Below are 22,758 nucleotides of genomic sequence, written 5' to 3'. Positions count from 1 at the left end.
GTAGCTTGTTCTTGGAAGATGCAGCAGCCGACCAATATTTTAACCAAAGCGCTCTGCGCGCCACAATAGCAAACCCAGAATTCTTAGCCGCTAACCTCGCCAATTGCAAAGTGGCGTCTAGGGTGAAAGAATTAGCCAATTTGAGAGCATTGATTCTGTCCATAATCTCCTCATAAGGAGGAGAATCACTATCGACCGCCTTTATTAGCTCATCGAACCAGAAACATGCGGCTGTAGCGACAGGGACAATGCATGAAATTGGTTGTAGAAGGTAACCCTGCTGAACTTTTTAAGCAAACCTTCTAATTTTTTATCCATAGGATCTTTGAAAGCACAACTATCCCCTATGGGTATAGTGGTGCGTTTGTTTACAGTGGAAACCGCTCCCTCGACCTTGGGGACTGTCTGCCATAAGTCCTTTCTGGGGTCGACCATAGGAAACAATATTTTAAATATGGGGGGAGGGACGAAAGGAATACCGGGCCTTTCCCATTCTTTATTAACAATGTCCGCCACCCGCTTGGGTATAGGAAAAGCTTCTGGGAGCCCCGGCACCTCTAGGAACTTGTCCATTTTACATAGTTTCTCTGGGATGACCAACTTGTCACAATCATCCAGAGTGGATAATACCTCCTTAAGCAGAATGCGGAGATGTTCCAACTTAAATTTAAATGTAATCACATCAGGTTCAGCTTGTTGAGAAATGTTCCCTGAATCAGTAATTTCTCCCTCAGACAAAACCTCCCTGGCCCCATCAGACTGGGTTATGGGCCCTTCAGAAATATTATTATCAGCGTCGTCATGCTCTTCAGTATCTAAACCAGAGCAGTCGCGCTTACGCTGATAAGTGTTCATTTTGGCTAAAATGTTTTTGACAGAATAATCCATTACAGCCGTTAATTGTTGCATAGTAAGGAGTATTGGCGCGCTAGATGTACTAGGGGCCTCCTGAGTGGGCAAGACTCGTGTAGACGAAGGAGGGAATGATGCAGTACCATGCTTACTCCCCTCACTTGAGGAATCATCTTGGGCATCATTGTCATTGTCACATAAATCACATTTATTTAAATGAATGGGAATTCTGGCTTCCCCACATTCAGAACACAGTCTATCTGGTAGTTCAGACATGTAAAACAGGCATACACTTGATAACCAAGTACAAAAAACGTTTTAAAATAAAACCGTTACTGTCACTTTAAATTTTAAACTTAACACACTTTATTACTGCAATTGCGAAAAAACATGAAGGAATTGTTCAAAATTCACCAAATTTTCACCACAGTGTCTTAAAGCCTTAAAAGTATTGCACACCAAATTTGGAAGCTTTAACCCTTAAAATAACGGAACCGGGGCCGTTTTTATATTTAACCCCTTTACAGTCCCTGGAATCTGCTTTGCTGAGACCCAACCAAGCCCAAAGGGGAATACGATACCAAATGATGCCTTCAGAAAGACTTTTCTATGTATCAGAGCTCCACACACATGCAGCTGCATGCCATGCTGTTCTCAAAAACAAGTGCGCCATACCGGCGCGAAAATGAGGCTCTGACTATGATTAGGGAAAGCCCCTATAGAATAAAGTGTCTAAAACAGTGCCTGCCGATATTATTTTACAAAAAATACCCAGATTAAATGATTCCTCAAGGCTAAATATGTGTAAATATGATCGATTTAGCCCAGAAAAAGTCTACAGTCTTAATAAGCCCTTGTGAAGCCCTTATTTACGATCGTAATAAACATGGCTTACCGGATCCCATAGGGAAAATGACAGCTTCCAGCATTACATCGTCTTGTTAGGATGTGTCATACCTCCAGCAGCAAGAGACTGCTCACTGTTCCCCCAACTGAAGTTAATTGCTCTCAACAGTCCTGTGTGGAACAGCCATGGATTTTAGTGACGGTTGCTAAAATCATTTTCCTCATACAAACAGAAATCTTCATCTCTTTTCTGTTTCTGAGTAAATAGTACATACCAGCACTATTTCAAAATAACAAACTCTTGATTGAATAATAAAAACTACAGTTAAACACTAAAAAACTCTAAGCCATCTCCGTGGAGATGTTGCCTGTACAACGGCAAAGAGAATGACTGGGGTAGGCGGAGCCTAGGAGGGATCATGTGACCAGCTTTGCTGGGCTCTTTGCCATTTCCTGTTGGGGAAGAGAATATCCCACAAGTAAGGATGACGCCGTGGACCGGACACACCTATGTTGGAGAAAAGAACACCTCCACTAGCAAGCCCAGCTCACAGAGACCCAAAGGGGCGCAAACAGGGAAAGGAGGCCACACCTATACCAAGTGAAACACTGGATAAGACCGGACTCAGAGACAGAACAGACGTCTCTCCAACATCCTGCAAGCACGGAATGCAACTGAAGAGGCAAAGTCCTCCCAATGTCTGAGCATAGAATACCAAAGCATTCGACCATGAAAAAGTGTTTAATGCACCCAGGTGAAAAACCCCAAGTTTGAAAACACAGAGTCCATAACAGGACGACACAGAGGGTACTTGCAAGGAGAAGAAGCAGTCAAGCACGAAACAGACCACAAAAGCAACCCCCAGACAGAGGGCACGCTCCATGCAACCTAAGTCGCCGGACCTACACACAGGTCCCTAAAAAGGGGAACACAAAACTTCAATCGAGGCCCCCTGAGGAGAGTATACCCTCAGAACTTGAAGGAAGAGTAAACCCTCTTCTGAAATCAATGGAGCAAGTTGAAAGGAAAATCTATACCCTAGCAGACGAAGCTAACAGGATAGACTCAACAAAGCTCACACATCCAGAGGAGACTGTGACCCGAACGCAGCGCCTTAGACGCTCGGCCATCCTGACCTGCACAGACCCACACCCAGCTGTACCAACCCAGCGGAAAAAAGAATCCCGAAACAGGTACAGGAATGAGAGTAAGGATAGCACAGCCATCCCCACATAGTACAAGTACAACCCGACTCTGAAAACAGGCAAGGCCATAGACCTAAGGATCTAACAAAATAAAGGCCCAACAAGACCCCAGGAGGAACCATCCCACCTTTCCGCCTCCCCTCCAGGAGAAGCCCCAGCAAGGACTCCATCTCCATAAGGAGGAGAATATCCCCTAAAGAAAAGGGATAATGCCGGAAGGGCAACAACTGTCCTCAAGGCCCGAAGTCACCTGCTAATGGGAAGAGAAATACCAAACATATATGTCAAAGAAAAGAACCCACCCTACAAGTAGGTTGCAAAGCAGAGGAACTGTTAACCCATTCGCCTGCAGAGCAGGAAATCCACGGGAAAACTGGCAAGCTGACCAGGGGAATGCAACCCTAAGGTGCACCAGAAATTGGACATCCAGCACCAGCAGCTGGGTATGAACCAACCACCCTTGAGGCTCAAGCCACACGGCTAACCACCAGATGACATGGGCTACTCCGAAAACCTGGCCAACCATGACAAGGTTAAGTAGATGGAGCGTGGACATAGCCCAAGTTCCCACTACCATGGAACACCCGACCAGCCCTGTGATGCAAGATTCCAAAACCACCCAAGTCTGGGTCAGGATAAAAGGCCAAGCAAAGCTTCAGCAACCGGAAGTCTCCAGGAAAAAAACAGGTCCGGGCACCTAATAGTTCAGGCAAACCTTACCCTAGAACTCAACTGGCCAAAAAGCCAGACACAAGGGTATGGATGCATATCCAGAGAATCTGGATAGCGAGAACTCAAAAGCCCCGTCTAAAGGAAGGAACCAACACTCCATGGAGCAAAGCTAGAAGTCGTATGAAGATACTTCTCAGAACCTCAGGACAACCAAGGGATACCTCGAGGTAAAAAAAAATCCTACTAGCAGGACTGGTCTCCCTATCACCTCAGCACAAACAGAGGACACAAGGAAGAGAAAGGCACTAAGCCTACCCAGCTCCGGAAAACCCTGAGCTAAACAAAGTCTCTGCAGGGAACAACAATCACCCGAAAACACAGATCCCTAAAAGGAGATCCAACTCACCCGGAGACAAAAGAAGAAGACCCAAAGGTCTCTTACAACTCAGATAGTACATGTCAAAGAGCAAGAGCTGCATCTAGATACACTAAAACAGCTTACACGTACACCTGCAAGGTGTCAATAGCTGCAACTGTTTTTAAACTGCCAACCTTCCGCATACTAGACAGCTATCCTGTACAAGCTGTTGGATCAAAACAAATCCAGGAGGCCTAAAAAACATAATTTATGTAAGAACTTACCTGATAAATTAATTTCTTTCATATTGGCACAAGTCCATGAGCTAGTGACGTATGGGATATACAATCCTACCAGGAGGGGCAAAGTTTCCCAAACCTCAAAATGCCTATAAATACACCCCTCACCACACCCACAATTCAGTTTAACGAATAGCCAAGTAGTGGGGTGATAGAAAAAAGGAGTAAAAAGCATAAAAAAAGAAACTTAATATAATTGTGCTTTATACAAAGGATGGGTCTCATGGACTCTTGCCAATATGAAAGAAATTAATTTATCAAGTAAGTTCTTACATAATTTATACATCAAAATTGTAGAATTTAGTAAATGTATGCAAAGAAGACCAAGTCGCTGCTTTGCAAATCTGATCAACTGAAGCTTCATTCTTAAAAGCCCACGAAGTGGAGACTGATCTAATAGAATGAGCTGTGATTCTGAGGCGGGGCCTGACCAGACTCCAAATAAGCCTTATGAATTAAAAGCTTTAACCAAGATGCCAAGCAAATGGCAGAAGCTTTCTGACCTTTCCCAGAACCAGAAAAGACAACAAATAGAAAGCTCTAGATCTGAAATACAATTCCAGCAAATCCAGTGAAGGCTGAGGCTTTTCTGAACGCGAGAGAGAGAGAAAAACTTCACAGGAGGTCTTACTCTGAATCCTATTCGATACCCTTGAGAAACAATGCTCTGAATCCATTGATTTTGGACAGAATCTGCCCAAATGTTTTGGAAATTTTTTAATCTGCCCCCACCAGCTGAGCTGGAATGAGGGCCGCAACCAAAAGGCTGCGTCACTTCCAAAGGCCTCAATGTTCCAAACCACGAGCCCATAAACATCACACATAAGCAGCTTGAATCACATAAACATGATTATAAACCCCCCTGTTCAATAACCCCCCTCAGGAGATATTAACCCTCGATTCCAAGATACTACAAGAGACTCACTGAGACCCTTATCAAGTTAGACCCGCAAAGTGGTAGCCCCTCGGGAAAACATTCCCATTACAGTACATTGATGAATAAAGTAAAATGAAATAATCTATGCCGTGGAACAGGAACACGGCCTTTCAAGTGTGACTGATAAGTAGCATCGCCTCCTCCATGGACTTGAGAGAAGAAAGCAGACAGTGGAGTGAAGTTAGACAACTCAGATTGCTTGAGGAGTTGTTAATCTGAGTCGGAATGGTTTCGCAGAAAGACTCTCCCTGCATCTCCAGACTCTAACTTTCATCCAAGCCCTCACTGAGAGACTGAGAGAATTACTTAAAACTCCTGTCCCATGCCGAAGAGTACTACCCTCCATAAGAGACAAAAACAATTATGACACTTCTCTGCCAAACTCCTGGGACGGAAGGCAAAGAATGACTGGGGGATGAGGGGAGTGGGAGGAGTATTTAAGCCTTTGGTTGGGTTGTCTTTGCCTCCTCCTGGTGGCAGGGTTTTTATTTCCCAAAAGTAATGAATGCAGCTGTGGACTCTTTCCATTTAAGAAGAAAACATGTATTTTGCATTTGTTTCAGGTATACACAAAAAGGAAATTTATGCTTACCTGATAAATTTATTTCTTTTACAATATGACGAGTCCACGGATTTCATCCTTACTTATGGGATATCGCCTCCTGGTCAGCAGGAGGAGGCAAAGAGCACCACAGCAGAGCTGTATATATAGCTCCTCCCTTCCCTCCCACTCCAGTCATTCGACCGAAGTTAGGAAGAGAAAGGAAAAGCCAAGGTGCAGAGGTGACTGAAGTTTAACAAGATAAAGACCTGTCTTAGAAAATGACAGGGTAGGCCGTGGACGTCATATCGTAAAAGAAATACATTTATCAGGTAAGCATAAATTTCCTTTTCTTTTACAAGATATGACGAGTCCACGGATTTCATCCTTACTTATGGGATACAATACCAAAGCTATAGGACACGGATGAAAGGGAGGGACAAGACAGGAACCTAAACGGAAGGCACCACTGCTTGAAGAACCTTTCTCCCAAAGACAGCCTCGGACGAGGCAAAAGTATCAAATTTGTAAAATTTGGAAAAAAAGTGTGAAGAACAGATTTGCAAGGCTGCAACTTGGTCGTCTCAACGGAAGCATCATTTTTAAATGCCCATGAGGAAGCCTCTAGTAGAATGAGCCGTAATTCGTTCTGGAGGCTGCTGTCCAGCAGTCTCATATGCAAAACAGATTATACTCTTCCGCCAAAAAGAAAGGGAGGTAGCCGTAGCTTTCTGGCCCCTACGTTTTCCGGAACAAACAAATGAAGATGATTGACGAAATTCTTTAGTTGCCTGCAAGTAAAACTTCAGGGCACGGACCACGTCCAAGTTATGTAACAGATGCTCCTTCTTAGAAGGTTTGGGACACAAGGAAGGAACAATAATTTCCTGATTAATATTTTTGTTGGAAACAACCTTAGGAAGAAAACCAGGTTTGGTACGTAACACTACCTTATCAGAATGAAAAATAAGGTAAGAAGAATCACATTGTAGAGCCGAAAGCTCAGAAACTCTGCGAGCAGAAGAAATAGCAACCAAAAATAAAACCTTCCAAGATAATAACTTAATATCTATGGAATGCATAGGTTCAAACGGAACCCCTTGAAGAACCTTAAGAATTATATTCAAACTCCAAGGAGGAGTAACAGGTCTAAACACAGGCCTGATCCTAGTCAGAGCCTGACAAAAGGATTTAACATCCGGAATAACTGCCAGACGTTTGTGTAGCAAAATAGATAAAGCAGAAATCTGTCCCTTTAAGGAACTTGCTGATAACCCCTTCACCAATCTGTCTTGGAGAAAGGATAAAATCCTAGGAATCCTAATCTTACTCCATGAGTAACCCTTGGATTCGCACCAATAAAGATAAGTACGCCATATCTTATGGTAAATCTTTCTAGTAACAGGCTTATGTGACTGAATCAAGGTATCAATGACCGGATCAGAAAACCCTCGCTTAGATAAAATCAAGCGTTCAATCTCCAAGCAGTCAGCTGTAGAGAAATAAGATTCGGATGATGGAAGGGTCCCTGAATGAGAAGCTCCCACGAATGGAAGCTCCCACAGGGACATGTCCACTAGATCGGCATACCAAGTCCGGCGATGCCACGCAGGAGCGATGAGAATCACTGAAGCCCTCTCCTGTTTGATCCAAGCAATCACCTTGGGAAGGAGAGCAAATGGTGGAAACACATAGGCTAGGTTGAACGACCAAGGCACTGCCAAGGCATCTATCAGTTCGGCCTGAGGATCCCTGGACCTGGATCCGTATCTCGGGAGCTTGGCATTCTGACGAGATGCCATAAGATCCAGCTCTGGTCTGCCCCATCTGAGAATCAGGGTGGCAAAGACCACCGGATGGAGTTCCCATTCCCACGGATGAAACGTCTGTCTGCTCAAAAATCTGCTTCCCAGTTGTCCACTCCTGGGATGTAGATTACTGACAGATAACAAGAGTGAGCTTCCTCCCATCAAATTATTTTGGATACTTCCGCCATCGCCAAGGAACTCCTTGTTCCTCCCTGATAATTGACATAGGCCACAGTCGTGATGTTGTCCGACTGAAAACGGATGAATTTGGCCGTAGCCAACAGAGGCCAAGCCTGAAGCGGGTTGAAGATTGCCCTCAACTCCAGAATATTTATTGGAAGTAGAGACTCCGACCGAGTCCACACACCCTGAGCCTTCAGGGAATTCCAGACTGCTCCCCATCCTAGTAGACTGGCGTCCGTTGTCACCATCACCCATAAGGGTCTGCGGAAGCAAGTCCCTTGGGACAAATGATCCGGCGACAACCACCAAAGAAGAGAGTTTCTGGCCTCTTGATCCAGATAAATCCGATAAACCCTTCTCCATTGTCCGAGCATGCACAGTTGCAGTGGTCTGAGATGAAAACGAGCAAACGGAACGATGTCCATTGCCGCCATCATCAATCCAATTACCTCCATGCACTGAGCCACTGATGGCCGAGGATTGGACTGAAGGGATCGGCATGTATTCAGAATCTTTAACTTTCTGACTTCCGTCAAGAAGATTTTCATAGACAGAGTCTATTAGAGTTCCCAGGAAAGGAACCCTTGTCTGTGGAATTAGTGAACTCTTTACTAGATTCACCTTCCACCCGTGAGTCCTTAGAAAGGATAGAACCAAGTCGGTATGAGATTTTGTCAGCTGATATGACGCCGCCTGGATCAGAATATAGTCTAGTTAAGGCGCCACTGCAATGCCCAGCGGCCTGAGAACTGCTAGCAGAGCCCCTAGAACCTTCGTAAAGATCCTGGGTGCCGTGGCCAGCCCGAAGGGAAGTGCCACGAACTGAAAATGTTTGTCCAGAAAGGCAAACCTCAGGAACTTGTGATGATCTCTGTGGATAGGAATATGAAGATATGCATCCTTTAAGTCCACGGTACTCATATTGACCCTTCTGGATCAATGGAAGAATTGTCCGAATGGTCTCCATCTTGAAGGATGGAACTCTGAGAAATTTGTTTAGACTCTTGAGATCTAAAATGGGTCGGAACGTTCCCTCTTTTTTGGGAACCACAAAAAGATTTGAGTAAAATCCCTGCCCGTTTTGGAACGGGACGAATTACTCCCATAGTGGAGAGGTCTTTTACACAACGTAAGAATGCCTCTATTTTTATCTGGTCTACAGACAATCGTGAAAGAAGAAACCTTCCCCTTGGGAGGGAATTTTTGAACTCCAACTGATACCCTTGAGACACGATTTCTAGTGTCCAGGGATCCTGAACGTCTCTTATCCAAGCCTGGATCGGGGGCCGCCCCTTCATGCTGTCTTGGGAGCAGCAGCGGGCTTCTTGGGTTGTTTACCCTTGTTACAAGCCTGGTTGGGTCTCCAGATGGACTTGGCTTGTGCAAAATTCCATTCCTGTTTAGCGGAAGAGGGGACTCCCTTGAAATTTCGAAATGAACGAAAATTACTCTGCCTACCCCGTTGCTTAGATGTTTTATTTTGAGGGAGGAGGTGACCCTTACCTCCCGTAATGTCAGAAATTATCTCTTTCAAGTCAGGCCCAAACAAGGTCTTTCCCTTGAAAGGAATAGCCAAAAGCTTGGATTTAGAGGACACATCCGCAGACCAAGATTTTTAACATAAGGCTCTGCGCGCTAAAATGGAAAATCCTGCATTCTTAAGTGATCTGAAAGGCGGCATCCGTAACAAGGGAATTGAATTAGCCAGCTTAAGGGCCTTAATTATATCCATTATTTCCTCTAAAGAAGTCTCAGTCTTGAGACTCTTCTAAGGTGTCAAACCAAAAGGCAGCCGCAGTTGTGACTGGTACAATGCAGGCCGTTGGTTGTAATAGAAACCCTTGATGAACAAATAGCTTTTTTTAAAGACCCTCCAACTTTTTATCCATAGGGTTCTCCCTCCACCTTAGGGACCATTTGCCAAGAATCCCGAACGGTGTCAGCTATAGGGTACATTTTCTTAAAAATAGGGGAAGGTGAGAACGGAATACCCGGTCTTTCCCATTCCTGTGTAACAATTTCCGAAATTCTCTTAGGAACCGGAAAAAACGTCAGAATAAGACGGAACCTTTAAGTATTTGTCCATCTTACACAATTTCTCTGGAGGTACCACAATAGAGTCAAAGTCGTCCAGAGTCATCAAAACCTCCCGTAGCAACAGACGGAGGTGTTCAAGTTTAAACCTGAAGGCCATGACATCCAAATCTGTCTGGGGCAATGCACTTCCTGAGTCCAACAGTTCCCCCTCAGACAGGTTCTCTCTACCCCCCAATTCAGAGCCCTAGGAGGGTACATCGGAGATAGCCATCAAAGCATCAGAAGTCGCAAGGCCCACCTGGGCTTCTGTCCTGCTGTGCTTGCCTTGTAACACTGGCAACTTAGACAAAACTATTATAAGAGTGGCGGACATAACTGCAGCCATATCCTGCAGAGTGAATGAAGTGGACGCGGTTGAGGAACACGGCGTCGCTTGGGTGGGCGTTAAAGGTTGTGACGCTTGGGGAGAAAGATGCTGCATACCCTGATTCTCATCAGTCTGAGAAGCATCCTTAGACATACTTGCATTAAAGAAAATCTGTTCTTTACATAGTAAAGCCCTCTCAGTACATGAGGGACAAAAAGTAAGGGGAGGGGGGGGTTCACATTGGCATCTAAACACATAGAACAGATACTTTCCTAAAGTTCAGTCATGCCAAACAAACTAGCAATAGCAATATTGGTCGGTTTCTCTAAAATTAAAAAAGTCAAATACTTTAGATTGCTTTAGAAAAGAAAAAACGGGTGTACTGTCTCTTTAAAAATTAAAGTCGCATATGCGTTTATGCTCCGCACTAAACTGCAATAACTTTGAAAAACACCCCAAAAAATATAACGAACGTATACTGTCAAATATTACCTATTAAGCAATTTAAGACCAATTTAGCCCCTTGCCACAGCTCTGCTGTGGCGCCTACCTGCTCCATACCGAAACACAGAATAGTGGACGGCGCTCCTAAAGTCGTTAATGAGTTTGTAAGCACAAGCGACTTAGGCCACACCGGAGCCTAGATACATGCAGCTCCAAGACCGAATCCGGACAGAAAATGCACGTCTGAGCGTACGAAAATCAAGCCCCGCCCCTCGTGGGCGCAACTAACATCCCCGGTTATAGCAAGCACCGCATGGGAAATAAAACATGTCGGTTCTCATAATAGTACCACAAATCACCAATGTGCCCCTTCACATAAACACACAACAGTTGTCAAAGCGAATAAATACTGTGCTGCGCATGCCACAATCTCCCAGCGTCAAGCCCATAGTAAAAAGCATTAGCCCCTGGTTAACCAGTTATTAGGCTACTGATTGACCACAAACAAAAGTTAATATTTATGCACCTAACCTGTACTGCAAAAACGATTACCCTCTCCCTGTACAGGGAATAAGTGTCAGTCTGTTCTGAGATACGTCAGTCTCCCCAGAAATAAACGACTGTACATACCTCCAAGCTGAACGCAATATGAAGCAGTCCCACACAATGAAGATGTTCCCTTTCCTCACCTCCAGCACGTCTGTGGGGACAAATAAAATCTTAGATAATAATTGCTAAGGCCATCAGCAGGGCAGCAATCAATATGGGAGTGTGATGACTTAGAAGTGAGAAACGCCCCAGTACCATTGCTTAGAAGCCAGAAGCTCTAGCCCTGAGAAAAAATAGTACACACCGGCACCATTTGAAAATAATAAACTGTTGATTGAAGAATCTAAACTAACACCTCATTTTACCTCTTCCTATCACTAACACAGGCAAAGAGAATGACTGGAGTGGGAGGGAAGGGGGGAGCTATATATACAGCTCTGCTGTGGTGCTCTTTGCCTCCTCCTGCTGACCAGGAGGTGATATCCCATAAGTAAGGATGAAATTCGTGGACCATTTGCAGAAAATATGTATAAATGATAAAATGACTCGGCACTGTGGTTCCAGGCAAACAGCTGCAAAGTCAATTGCATCTCATGGTTAGACTATATTGCCAAGAATGGTTTGATCAAATATAAATAATGAAAAGAAAAAAAAAAGCCTTTGGGAATGTAGAGTTTGCAAAGTTATAGTAAAATTGCTCAAATTCACAACTTACCTGAGAATTGGCACCTGAAAGGGCTTGTAACATCTGCTGGACAAACTGCTGGTGTCCTGGTTCAGAAATGCCAGACAATGGACTTGGACTTGTGGTTTCTGAGGGCACAGATGCTGGAGCTGTATTGGCAGGAGTCCCTAAGCCTCCAAACGCAGGATTAATTCTACACCAACAAAGAAGCCAGTTAACCAAGTACTCCACATGTACGTCATGTGGCTGAAAAGGTGTTTGCTTGTAATAGAGCTAGAGGCGTCAACAAATTAGAGCAGTAAAAAAATATTCTTCTTTGAAAAACTAGAACAGAAATAACCAGGAAATACAGCAAAACACAGGGCTGTGACATATATACAAACGCAGTGTAGTGAACATATATACTTTCTGCATTCTCCCTCTATTTGTCATGCTGCAGCAGTAATTCCCAGGTGCAGCATAGAGGAGATGGATTAGCTGCTGGTTGCATCAAAACAAAATGGAACTGGGTAGTATGGCAGTAGGTAAAGGGACAGACTACTCCAAAAATGTGAGTGTTTAAAACTATAGATAATTCCTTTATTTCACATTCCCCAGTTCTGCATAACCAACAGTTATATTAATATACTTTTCTTTCATGTAATTAGCAAGAGTCCATGAGCTAGCGACGTATGTGATATACATTCCTACCAGGAGGGGCAAAGTTTCCCAAACCTCAAAATGCCTATAAATACACCCCTCACCACACCCACAAATCAGTTTTTACAAACTTTGCCTCCTGTGGAGGTGGTGAAGTAAGTTTGTGCTAGATTCTACGTTGATATGCGCTCTGCAGCAGGTTGGAGCTCGGTTTTCCTCTCAGCGTGCAGTGAATGTCAGAGGGATGTGAAGAGAGTATTGCCTATTTGAATTCAATGATCTCCTTCTACGGGGTCTATTTCATAGGTTCTCTGTTATCGGTCGTAGAGATTCATCCCTTACCTCCCTTTTCAGATCGACGATATACTCATATATACCATTACCTCTACTGATTCTCGTTTCAGTACTGGTTTGGCTTTCTACTACATGTAGATGAGTGTCCTGGGGTAAGTAAGTCTTATTTTTGTGACACTCTTTGGGCACTTTTATATAAAGTTCTAAATATTTGTGTTTAAACATTTATTTGCCTTGATTCAGGATGTTCAATATTCCTTATTTCAGACAGTCAGTTTCATTATTTGGGATAATGCATTTGAATAATCCATTTTTTTCTTACCTTAAAAATTTGACTTTTTTCCCTGTGGGCTGTTAGGCTCGCGGGGGCTGAAAATGCTTAATTTTATTGCGTCATTCTTGGCGCAAAAATTTTTTTTTGTTATTTCCGGCATCATACTTGTCACCGGAAGTTGCGTCATTTTTTACTTTTTTGCGCCAAAAGTGTCGGCGTTACCGGATGTGGCGTCATTTTTGGCGCTAAAAGCATTTAGGCGCCAAATAATGTGGGAGTCTTTTTTGGCGCTAAAAAATATGGGCGTCATTTTTTTCTCCACATTATTTAAGTCTCATTGTTTATTTGCTTCTGGTTGCTAGAAGCTTGTTCACTGGCATTTTTTCCCCATTCCTGAAACTGTCATTTAAGGAATTTGATCAATTTTGCTTTATATGTTGTTTTTCTATTACATATTGCAAGATGTCTCAGATTGACCATGAATCAGAAGATACTTCTGGAAAATAGCTGCCTGATGCTGGATCTACCAAAGTTAAGTGTATTTGCTGTAAACTTGTGGTATCTGTTCCTCCAGCTGTTTGTAATGAATGTCATGACAAACTTGTTAATGCAGATAATATTTCCTTTAGTAATGTTACATTACCTGTTGCTGTTCCATCAACATCTAATATTCAGAGTGTTCCTGTTAACATAAGAGATTTTGTTTCTAAATCCATTAAGAAGGCTATGTCTGTTATTCCTCCTTCTAGTAAACGTAAAAGGTCTTTTAAAACTTCTAATTTTTCAGATGAATTTTTAAATGAACATCATCATTCTGATTCTGATAATGATTCCTCTGGTTCAGAGGATTCTGTTTCAGAGATTGATGCTGATAAATCTTCATATTTATTCAAAATGGAATTTATTCGTTCTTTACTTAAAGAAGTCTTAATTGCATTAGAAATAGAGGAATATGGTCCTCTTGATACTAAATCTAAACGTTTAAATAAGGTTTTTAAATCTCCTGTAGTTATTCCAGAAGTTTTTCCTGTCCCTGATGCTATTTCTGAAGTAATTTCCAGGGAATGGAATAATTTGGGTAATTCATTTACTCCTAAAAGTTTTAAGCAATTATATCCTGTGCCATCTGACAGATTAGAGTTTTGGGACAAAATCCCTAAGGTTGATAGGGCTATCTCTACTCTTGCTAAACGTACTACTATTCCTACGGCAGATAGTACTTCCTTTAAGGATCCTTTAGATAGGAAAATTGAATCCTTTCTAAGAAAAGCTTACTTATGTTCAGGTAATCTTCTTAGACCTGCTATATCTTTAGCGGATGTTGCTGCAGCTTCAACTTTTTGGTTAGAAGCTTTAGCGCAACAAGTAACAGATCATAATTCTCATAGCATTGTTAATCTTCTTCAACATGCTAATAATTTTATTTGTGATGCCATCTTTGATATCATTAGGGTTGATGTCAGGTATATGTCTAGCTATTTTAGCTAGAAGAGCTTTATGGCTTAAAACTTGGAATGCTGATATGTCTTCTAAGTCAACTTTGCTTTCCCTTTCTTTCCAGGGTAATAAATTATTTGGTTCACAGTTGGATTCTATTTTTTCAACTGTTACTGGGGGGAAAGGAACTTTTTTACCACAGGATAAAAAATCTAAAGGTAAATTTAGGTCTACTAATCGTTTTCGTTCCTTTCGTCACAATAAGGAACAAAAGCCTGATCCTTCCCCTACAGGAGCGGTATCAGTTTGGAAACCATCTCCAGTCTGGAATAAATCCAAGCCTTTTAGAAAGCCAAAGCCAGCTCCCAAGTCAACATGAAGGTGAGGCCCTCATTCCAGCCCAGCTGGTAGGGGGCAGATTACGATTTTTCAAAGAAATTTGGATCAATTCGATTCACAATCTTTGGATTCAGAACATTGTTTCACAAGGGTACAGAATAGGCTTCAAGATAAGGCCTCCTGCAAGAAGATTTTTTCTTTCCCGTGTCCCAGTAAATCCAGTGAAGGCTCAAGCATTTCTGAAATGTGTTTCAGATCTAGAGTTGGCTGGAGTAATTATGCCAGTTCCAGTTCTGGAACAGGGGCTGGGGTTTTACTCAAATCTCTTCATTGTACCAAAGAAGGAGAATTCCTTCAGACCAGTTCTGGATTTAAAAATATTGAATCATTATGTAAGGATACCAACATTCAAAATGGTAACTATAAGGACTATTCTGCCTTTTGTTCAGCAAGGGCATTATATGTCCACAATAGATTTACAGGATGCATATCTGCATATTCCGATTCATCCAGATCACTATCGGTTTCTGAGATTCTCTTTCCTAGACAAGCATTACCAGTTTGTGGCTCTGCCGTTTGGCCTAGCAACAGCTACAAGGATTTTTACAAAGGTTCTCGGTGCCCTTCTGTATGTAATCAGAGAACAGGGTATTGTGGTATTTCCTTATTTGGATGATATCTTGGTACTTGCCCAGTCATCACATTTAGCAGAATCTCATACGAATCGACTTGTATTGTTTCTTCGAGAACATGGTTGGAGGATCAATTTACCAAAAAGTTCATTGATTCCTCAGACAAGGGTAACCTTTTTAGGTTTCCAGATAGATTCATTGTCCATGACTGTCTCTGACAGACAAGAGACGTCTAAAATTGGTTTCAGCTTGTCGAAACCTTCAGTCTCAATCATTCCCTTCGGTAGCCTTATGCATGGAAATTCTAGGTCTTATGACTGCTGCATCGGACGCGATCCCCTTTGCTCGTTTTCACATGCGACCTCTTCAGCTCTGTATGCTGAACCAGTGGTGCAGGGATTATACAAAGATATCTCAATTAATATCTTTAAAACCGATTGTACGACACTCTCTGACGTGGTGGACAGATCACCATCGTTTAGTTTAGGGGGCTTCTTTTGTTCTTCCGACCTGGACTGTGATTTCAACAGATGCAAGTCTAACAGGTTGGGGAGCTGTTTGGGGGTCTCTGACAGCACAAGGGGTTTGGGAATCTCAGGAGGTGAGATTACCAATCAATATTTTGGAACTCCGTGCAATTTTCAGAGCTCTTCAGTCATGGCCTCTTCTAAAGAGAGAGTCGTTCATTTGTTTTCAGACGGACAATGTCACAACCGTGGCATATGTCAATCATCAAGGAGGGACTCACAGTCCTCTGGCTATGAAAGAAGTATCTTGAATACTGGTATGGGCGGAATCCAGCTCCTGTCTAATTTCTGCGGTTCATATCCCAGGTATAGACAATTGGGAAGCGGATTATCTCAGTCGCCAAACGTTACATCCGGGCGAATGGTCTCTTCACCCAGAGGTATTTCTTCAGATTGTTCAAATGTGGGGACTTCCAGAAATAGATCTGATGGCTTCTCATCTAAACAAGAAGCTTCCCAGGTATCTGTCCAGATCCAGGGATCCTCAGGCGGAGGCAGTGGATGCATTGTCACTTCCTTCGGAAGTATCATCCTGCCTATATCTTTCCGCCTCTAGTTCTTCTTCCAAGAGTAATTTCCAAGATTCTAAAGGAGTGCTCGTCTGTACTGCTGGTGGCTCCAGCATGGCCTCACAGGTTTTGGTATGCGGATCTTGTCCGGATGGCCACTTGCCAACCGTGGACTCTTGCGTTAAGACCAGACCTTCTATCGCAAGGTCCTTTTTTCCATCAGGATCTCAAATCCTTAAATTTGAAGGTATGGAGATTGAACGCTTGATTCTCAGTCATAGAGGTTTCTCTGACTCTGTGATTAATACTATGTTACAGGCTCGAAAATCTGTATCTAGGAAGATATATTATCGAGTCTGAAAGATTTACATTTCTTGGTGTTTTTCTCATCATTTTTCTTGGCATTCTTTTAGAATTCCTAGAATTTTACAGTTTCTTTAGGATGGTTTGGATAAAGGTTTGTCTGCAAGTTCCTTGAAAGGACAAATCTCTGCTCTTTCTGTTCTTTTTCACAGAAAGATTGCTAGTCTTCCTGATATAAATAGTTTTGTACAAGCTTTGGTTCGTATAAAACCTGTTATTAAGTCAATTTCTCCTCCTTGGAGTTTGAATTTGGTTCTGGGGGCTCTTCAAGCTCCTCCGTTTGAACCTATGCATTCGCTGGACATTAAATTACTTTCATGGAAAGTTTTGTTTCTTTTGGCCATCTCTTCTGCTAGAAGAATTTCTGAATTATCTGCTCTTTCTTGTGAGTCTCCTTTTCTGATTTTTCATCAGGATAAGGCGGTGTTGCGAACTTCTTTTAAATTTTTACCTAAGGTTGTGAATTCTAACAACATTAGTAGAGAAATTGTGGTTCCTTCATTATGTCCTAATCCTAAGAATTCTAAGGAGAGATCATTGCATTCTTTGGATGTAGTTAGAGCTTTGAAATATTATGTTGAAGCTACTAAGAATTTCCGAAAGACTTCTAGTCTATTTGTTATCTTTTCCGGTTCTAGGAAAGGTCAGAAGGCATCTGCCATTTCTTTGGCGTCTTGGTTAAAGTCTTTGATTCATCATGCTTAGGTCGAGTCGGGTAAAACTCCGCCTCAAAGGATTACAGCTCATTCTACTAGGTCAGTTTCTACTTCCTGGGCGTTTAGGAATGAAGCTTCGGTTGATCAGATTTGCAAAGCAGCAACTTGGTCTTCTTTGCATACTTTTACTAAATTCTACCATTTTGATGTGTTTTCTTCTTCTGAAGCAGTTTTTGGTAGAAAAGTACTTCAGGCAGCTGTTTCAGTTTGATTCTTCTGCTTATAATTTCAGTTTTTTTTTTTTCATTATAACATTTAAACTTTGTTTTGGGTGTGGATTATTTTCAGCGGAATTGGCTGTCTTTATTTTATCCCTCCCTCTCTAGTGACTCTTGCATGGAAGATCCACATCTTGGGTATTCATTATCCCATACGTCACTAGCTCATGGACTCTTGCTAATTACATGAAAGAAAACATAATTTATGTAAGAACTTACCTGATAAATTCATTTCTTTCATATTAGCAAGAGTCCATGAGGCCCACCCTTTTTTGTGGTGGTTATGATTTTTTTGTATAAAGCACAAATATTCTAATTCCTTATTTTTTATGCTTTCGCACTTTTTTCTTATCACCCCACTTCTTGGCTATTCGTTAAACTGATTTGTGGGTGTGGTGAGGGGTGTATTTATAGGCATTTTGAGGTTTGGGAAACTTTGCCCCTCCTGGTAGGAATGTATATCCCATACGTCACTAGCTCCTGGACTCTTGCTAATATGAAAGAAATGAATTTATCAGGTAAGTTCTTACATAAATTATGTTTTTTACCTCTGCCCCCTTATCTTAGGGCTGCTTATGACTTGCATTTTAGCCAATCAGTGCAGTCTCAAGGTAACTCCCCAGGAGTGAGCACAGTGTTATGTATATGGTACACATTACAGGGACACTTGAGTCAAAAACCTTTATGATTCAGATAGAACATGCAGTTTTAAGACACTTCCATTATACAAATTTTGCAGTCTTTTTATATACGCAAGCTCCTACTGAGCATGTGCACAAGCTAACAGGTTAAACGTATACTAGTCTATGATTGGCTGATGTCTGTCAAATGATACAGGGAGCCGGAAAATGGGAGATAAAATAAATTTGCCAGAAAATATACTGCTTTGAGGTGTTATTGCATTTTATTTTATTATGCACTTGTTAATTATGCAATTGTACTGTATTTAGTGGTCTTTTAATTTATCTTGCTGTGAAAAGCTTATAAAATGGACTGAGATAAAAGTGCCCTGCAAGGGCTTAAAAACAGGCAGAGATTTAGAGTTGTATTGGTTATGCAAAGCTGGGTAATGAGTAGTAAAAGCGTTCTCTTTTTATACAATAAAAAAATTGCAGTAGACTGTCACTTTAAGGGCTGAAATACCAAGGCACCACATCATAGAAGTTTTTATTTTCTAAATGTTTTAAAACATTTTAGGGTTTCAGATTTAACATTGGCTAATCTTACAAAACAGGTAATTTAGGATTCTGCACCAACATATTTCAATAAAAATTACTAATTACAAACATGTTTTACTTTCCAACAAATAGCATTTGAAGCAGAAAATGAATAGGAACAAAACACATTCGAAAACTACAGGAAATTCTGATTTCACAGAAGGATTATCATCTAATTTCATTAGTGAAGCCCATATCGCTGCAAATGGCAAAATACATTAAACAGGTTATGGCCTTATTTATAGGTCCATGTTTGCAAAATGTGGTCTGTCATGGCCTATGTGTGATATATGGGAAGAGACGGAGCTGTTTAGAAGCCCCTCTCCTAAGAAAAAACTCTCTGGTGCCTAATAGAGCATGTTTCAGGGCCTAATTTGAAGGCGCCAGTGGCTCACTGGTGCCTGGGTTTGTCAACTTCTGCTACAGATGCAATTACTGAATTCTGCGTTTTAATAATACAGCTTGTGTACATGCTTACTACTTAACCTCTGTACTATTGGTCTAAAGAAAGGAAGTTAAATAATTCATAGCATCTCTTTTCACACAGTGTAGTTTTCTGTGACAGGAAAACCTAAAATGTTTCTTTTATGATTCAGATAGCGAACACTATTTGCCTACCTAGGTATGCTTTTCAACAAAGGATATCAAGAGAACGAAGCAAATTAGATAATAGCAGTAAAAAGTAAAGTTGTTTAAAATGGCACTCTATTTATATAAAAAAATAATAAAAAAAGACAAGAACTCACGATATAGTATCAGCCATTAGGAGAATACTAAAAAATTAAAGGGATATGAAACGCAAATTTTTTCTTTCATGATTCAGATACAGCATGCAATTTTAAGCAACTTTCTAATTTACTCCTATTATCAATTTTTCTTGGTTCTCTTGGTAACTATTTGAAAAGCAATTATGTAAGCTTAGGAGCAGCACATTCTTGGTTCAGGACCTGGGTAGCGCTTGCTGATTGGTGGCTAAATATAGCTTAAATTCCTGCTTTTTAAAAAATATATATATATATATATATATATATATATATATATATATATATATCAAGAGAACGAAGAAAAAACCCTTTCAAACTTCTGCATGGCCTATTTTAAATTAAGAGTCTTTCACCAGTACAGGCCAGGTCCCTACAAATATATATGTTTTGTTAAATGGTTACCCTGGAACAAGTGTTGGTGCTTCAGTAGCAAGTGTCTGTAGTCCTTGTTGTATTTGCATCAAAGCCTGCATCGCCCTTGGATTTGACATTGCTGATAGCGTCTCTGGATTCTGCATCTATTAAAGAAAAAAAAAAGTGTGAACAACTTATTTATAAATTGGTAAATACATTCTTCAAATAAGGTAGGTAGGTAGGTGTGTGTGTATATGTGTGTGTATCTATACTATAAGTTGCGCACGCATCTTCAAAAAGAATGTTGGCTGCACGAGCAGCCAAAAGAATCCACCTGGATGCAGCATAGGCAAACGGAGCATTACGAAAAAAAAATAACTGACCGCACGAAGTATAAAAAAAATTAAAAACTAACCGCCCGAACAAAGTAGTAACCAAAAAAAAAAGCCTTACCGCCTACATGAAGTATGAACAAAAAAACAACAACACCTAACCGCCCGCACAAAGTATTAAGAAAAAAACCTAACCCTTAAACCACCAAACCCCCACAACGCCAACTAGATAAATTACAATACTATCCCCTAAACCGCCAACCCCCCACATCGCAATAAACCTAATTAGCCTATTAACCCCTAAACTGCCAAACCCCCACATCGCAATACACCTAATTAACCTATTAACCCCTAAACTGCCAAACCCCCACATCGCAATACACCTAATTAACCTATTAACTCCTAAACCGCCACCCCCCCCAAAGCAAATAACCAAATTGCTAAGCCCCCTAACCTTACACCCCCTAAATTAACCCTAAGTTACAATTAAAATAAAAAATCCTAACATTAAATTAAAAATAAAACCTAACATTAAAATTACTAAAAATTAATCTAAAATTACAGAAAAAAATAAACAAAATAATCAAAAATTAAACATAATCCCTATAAACATAAAAAAGCCCCGCCTAAAATAAAAAACACCCCTAATCTAAACAACCAATAGCCCTTAAATGGCCTTTTGTAGGGCATTGCCCCAAGTTAAACAGCTCTTTTATATGTAAAAAATACTAAGTCCCCCCTAACAGTAAACCCCCCCTAAAAAAAACTAAACTACCCATTTGAATAGGCATTGCCAATCAGCTCTTTTACAGCCCAAAAATTTTTTTTAAAAAATAATAAAGGCCTAAGACTAAGCCCCAAGTCCGGCGGAGAAGGTCTTCTTCCAGGCGGCTCCATCATCTTCATCCGGAGCTAAGGCGGCGCGGAGCTGGGTTCCCCAATGCGCGGATCCTCAGCGGCGGCAGTCCAAAGTGACGTTGAGGCTCCTCTTCATGCTATCGTCCGCCGCACACTGAAGATTAAATGTGAGGTAACCCATATTTATTGGGGTACCTTGCATTCCTATTGGCTGAAATTTTGAAATCAGCCAATAGGATGACAGCTACTGAAATCTTATTGGCTGATTTGAACAGGTAATAGGATTTCAGTAGCACTAATCCTATTGGCCGATTTCAAAATTTAATCTAATAGGAATGCAAAGTAGCTCAATTTGAAAGCGGTACCGTGCATTCAATTTCAATGTACAACAGAGATCGGATAAAGAGGAGCCTCCACGCTGCTTTGGACCGCCGCCACTGAAGACTGCCGTTTCAGATCCGCGCAACGGAAAAGACTGCTCCTCACCGCCTTCACTCCGGATGAAGACAGAAGATGATGGAGCCGCCTGGAAGAAGACCTTCACCGTCAGACTTCAGGAACGGTGAGTACCTATTTGGGGCTTAGTCTTCGGCTTTTCTTTTGGGGGTAGCTTTTTCTTTCCCTTTAGATTAAGGTTTTTTGGGCTGTAAAAGAGCCGATTGCCCATAGAAATGCTCCTTAGGTGCAATGGGTAGCTTATTTTTTTTTTTTTAGACTTCGGTTTTTTATTTTCGGGTGGGGGGGGGAAGTTACTGTTAGGGGGTACTTTGTAATTTTTTCATGTAAAAGAGCTGGTTTTAGAGCTATTGGTAGTGTATTGATAGGTTAGGGGGTGTTTTTTTATTTTTATAGGTGTATTAGTTTAGATTTATTTTTTTTATTTTGGATAGCTGTGTTTGTTTTTTCTGTAATTTTACTTTTTTATTTTTTGTAATATTAGCATAGTGAGTAAAATATACAAAAAAAAATATTGTAATGTACTTTCATATAGCCAATTACATTGTATATTCCACACTCTATGCATAGGTACACAGGTAAGCCTATGTCTACACTTTTGTCATTATTATTATTCCCTTTGTTTTTTTCTTTCCTGTCTCCTTTTTTGACAATTTTATATTCCCCTGTATACATAATTTCACATCTTTATACATATTGATTCCATGTTGATATATAACTGTCAGTATATGCTCTATGTAAATCATATTGCCCCTGTCTGCCTTTGTCACCTAAACCTCCATCATGATTTTTACGACACCCCCTCCTCCCCCTGCACTCAGACCTCTAACACTTTTTGCTCTTTTTATTCGCCATGTGTTTTAAGATATAATCTGTAAATTCCATCAAATTGGTCAGTATTACTTCAGACTTGAAAAAACATAATTTATGCTTACCTGATAAATTTATTTCTCTTGTAGTGTGTTCAGTCCACGGGTCATCCATTACTTATGGGATATATTCTCCTTCCCAACAGGAAGTTGCAAGAGGATCACCCAAGCAGAGC

At 41.3% G+C, this 22,758-nt stretch overlaps 1 protein-coding gene across 1 annotated transcript in view; it reads right to left on the bottom strand.

Moving 5' to 3' along the window:
• The window catches only part of UBQLN1 (ubiquilin 1), a gene marked incomplete in the record, with an annotated part of 255,859 nt that overhangs the window by 5,696 nt on the left and 227,405 nt on the right, over window positions 1–22,758 (bottom strand). Inside the window, 2 exon segments of the mRNA XM_053702450.1 lie at window positions 11,815–11,977; window positions 20,116–20,231. Coding sequence (XP_053558425.1) covers window positions 11,815–11,977; window positions 20,116–20,231 — 279 coding nt within the window.

This window comes from Bombina bombina, chromosome 2 (assembly GCF_027579735.1).
Source record: "Bombina bombina isolate aBomBom1 chromosome 2, aBomBom1.pri, whole genome shotgun sequence".
Classification (NCBI taxonomy): domain Eukaryota; kingdom Metazoa; phylum Chordata; class Amphibia; order Anura; family Bombinatoridae; genus Bombina; species Bombina bombina.
Note: the sequence above shows the minus strand (reverse complement) of the source record. Positions and strands in the feature narration are given on the sequence as shown.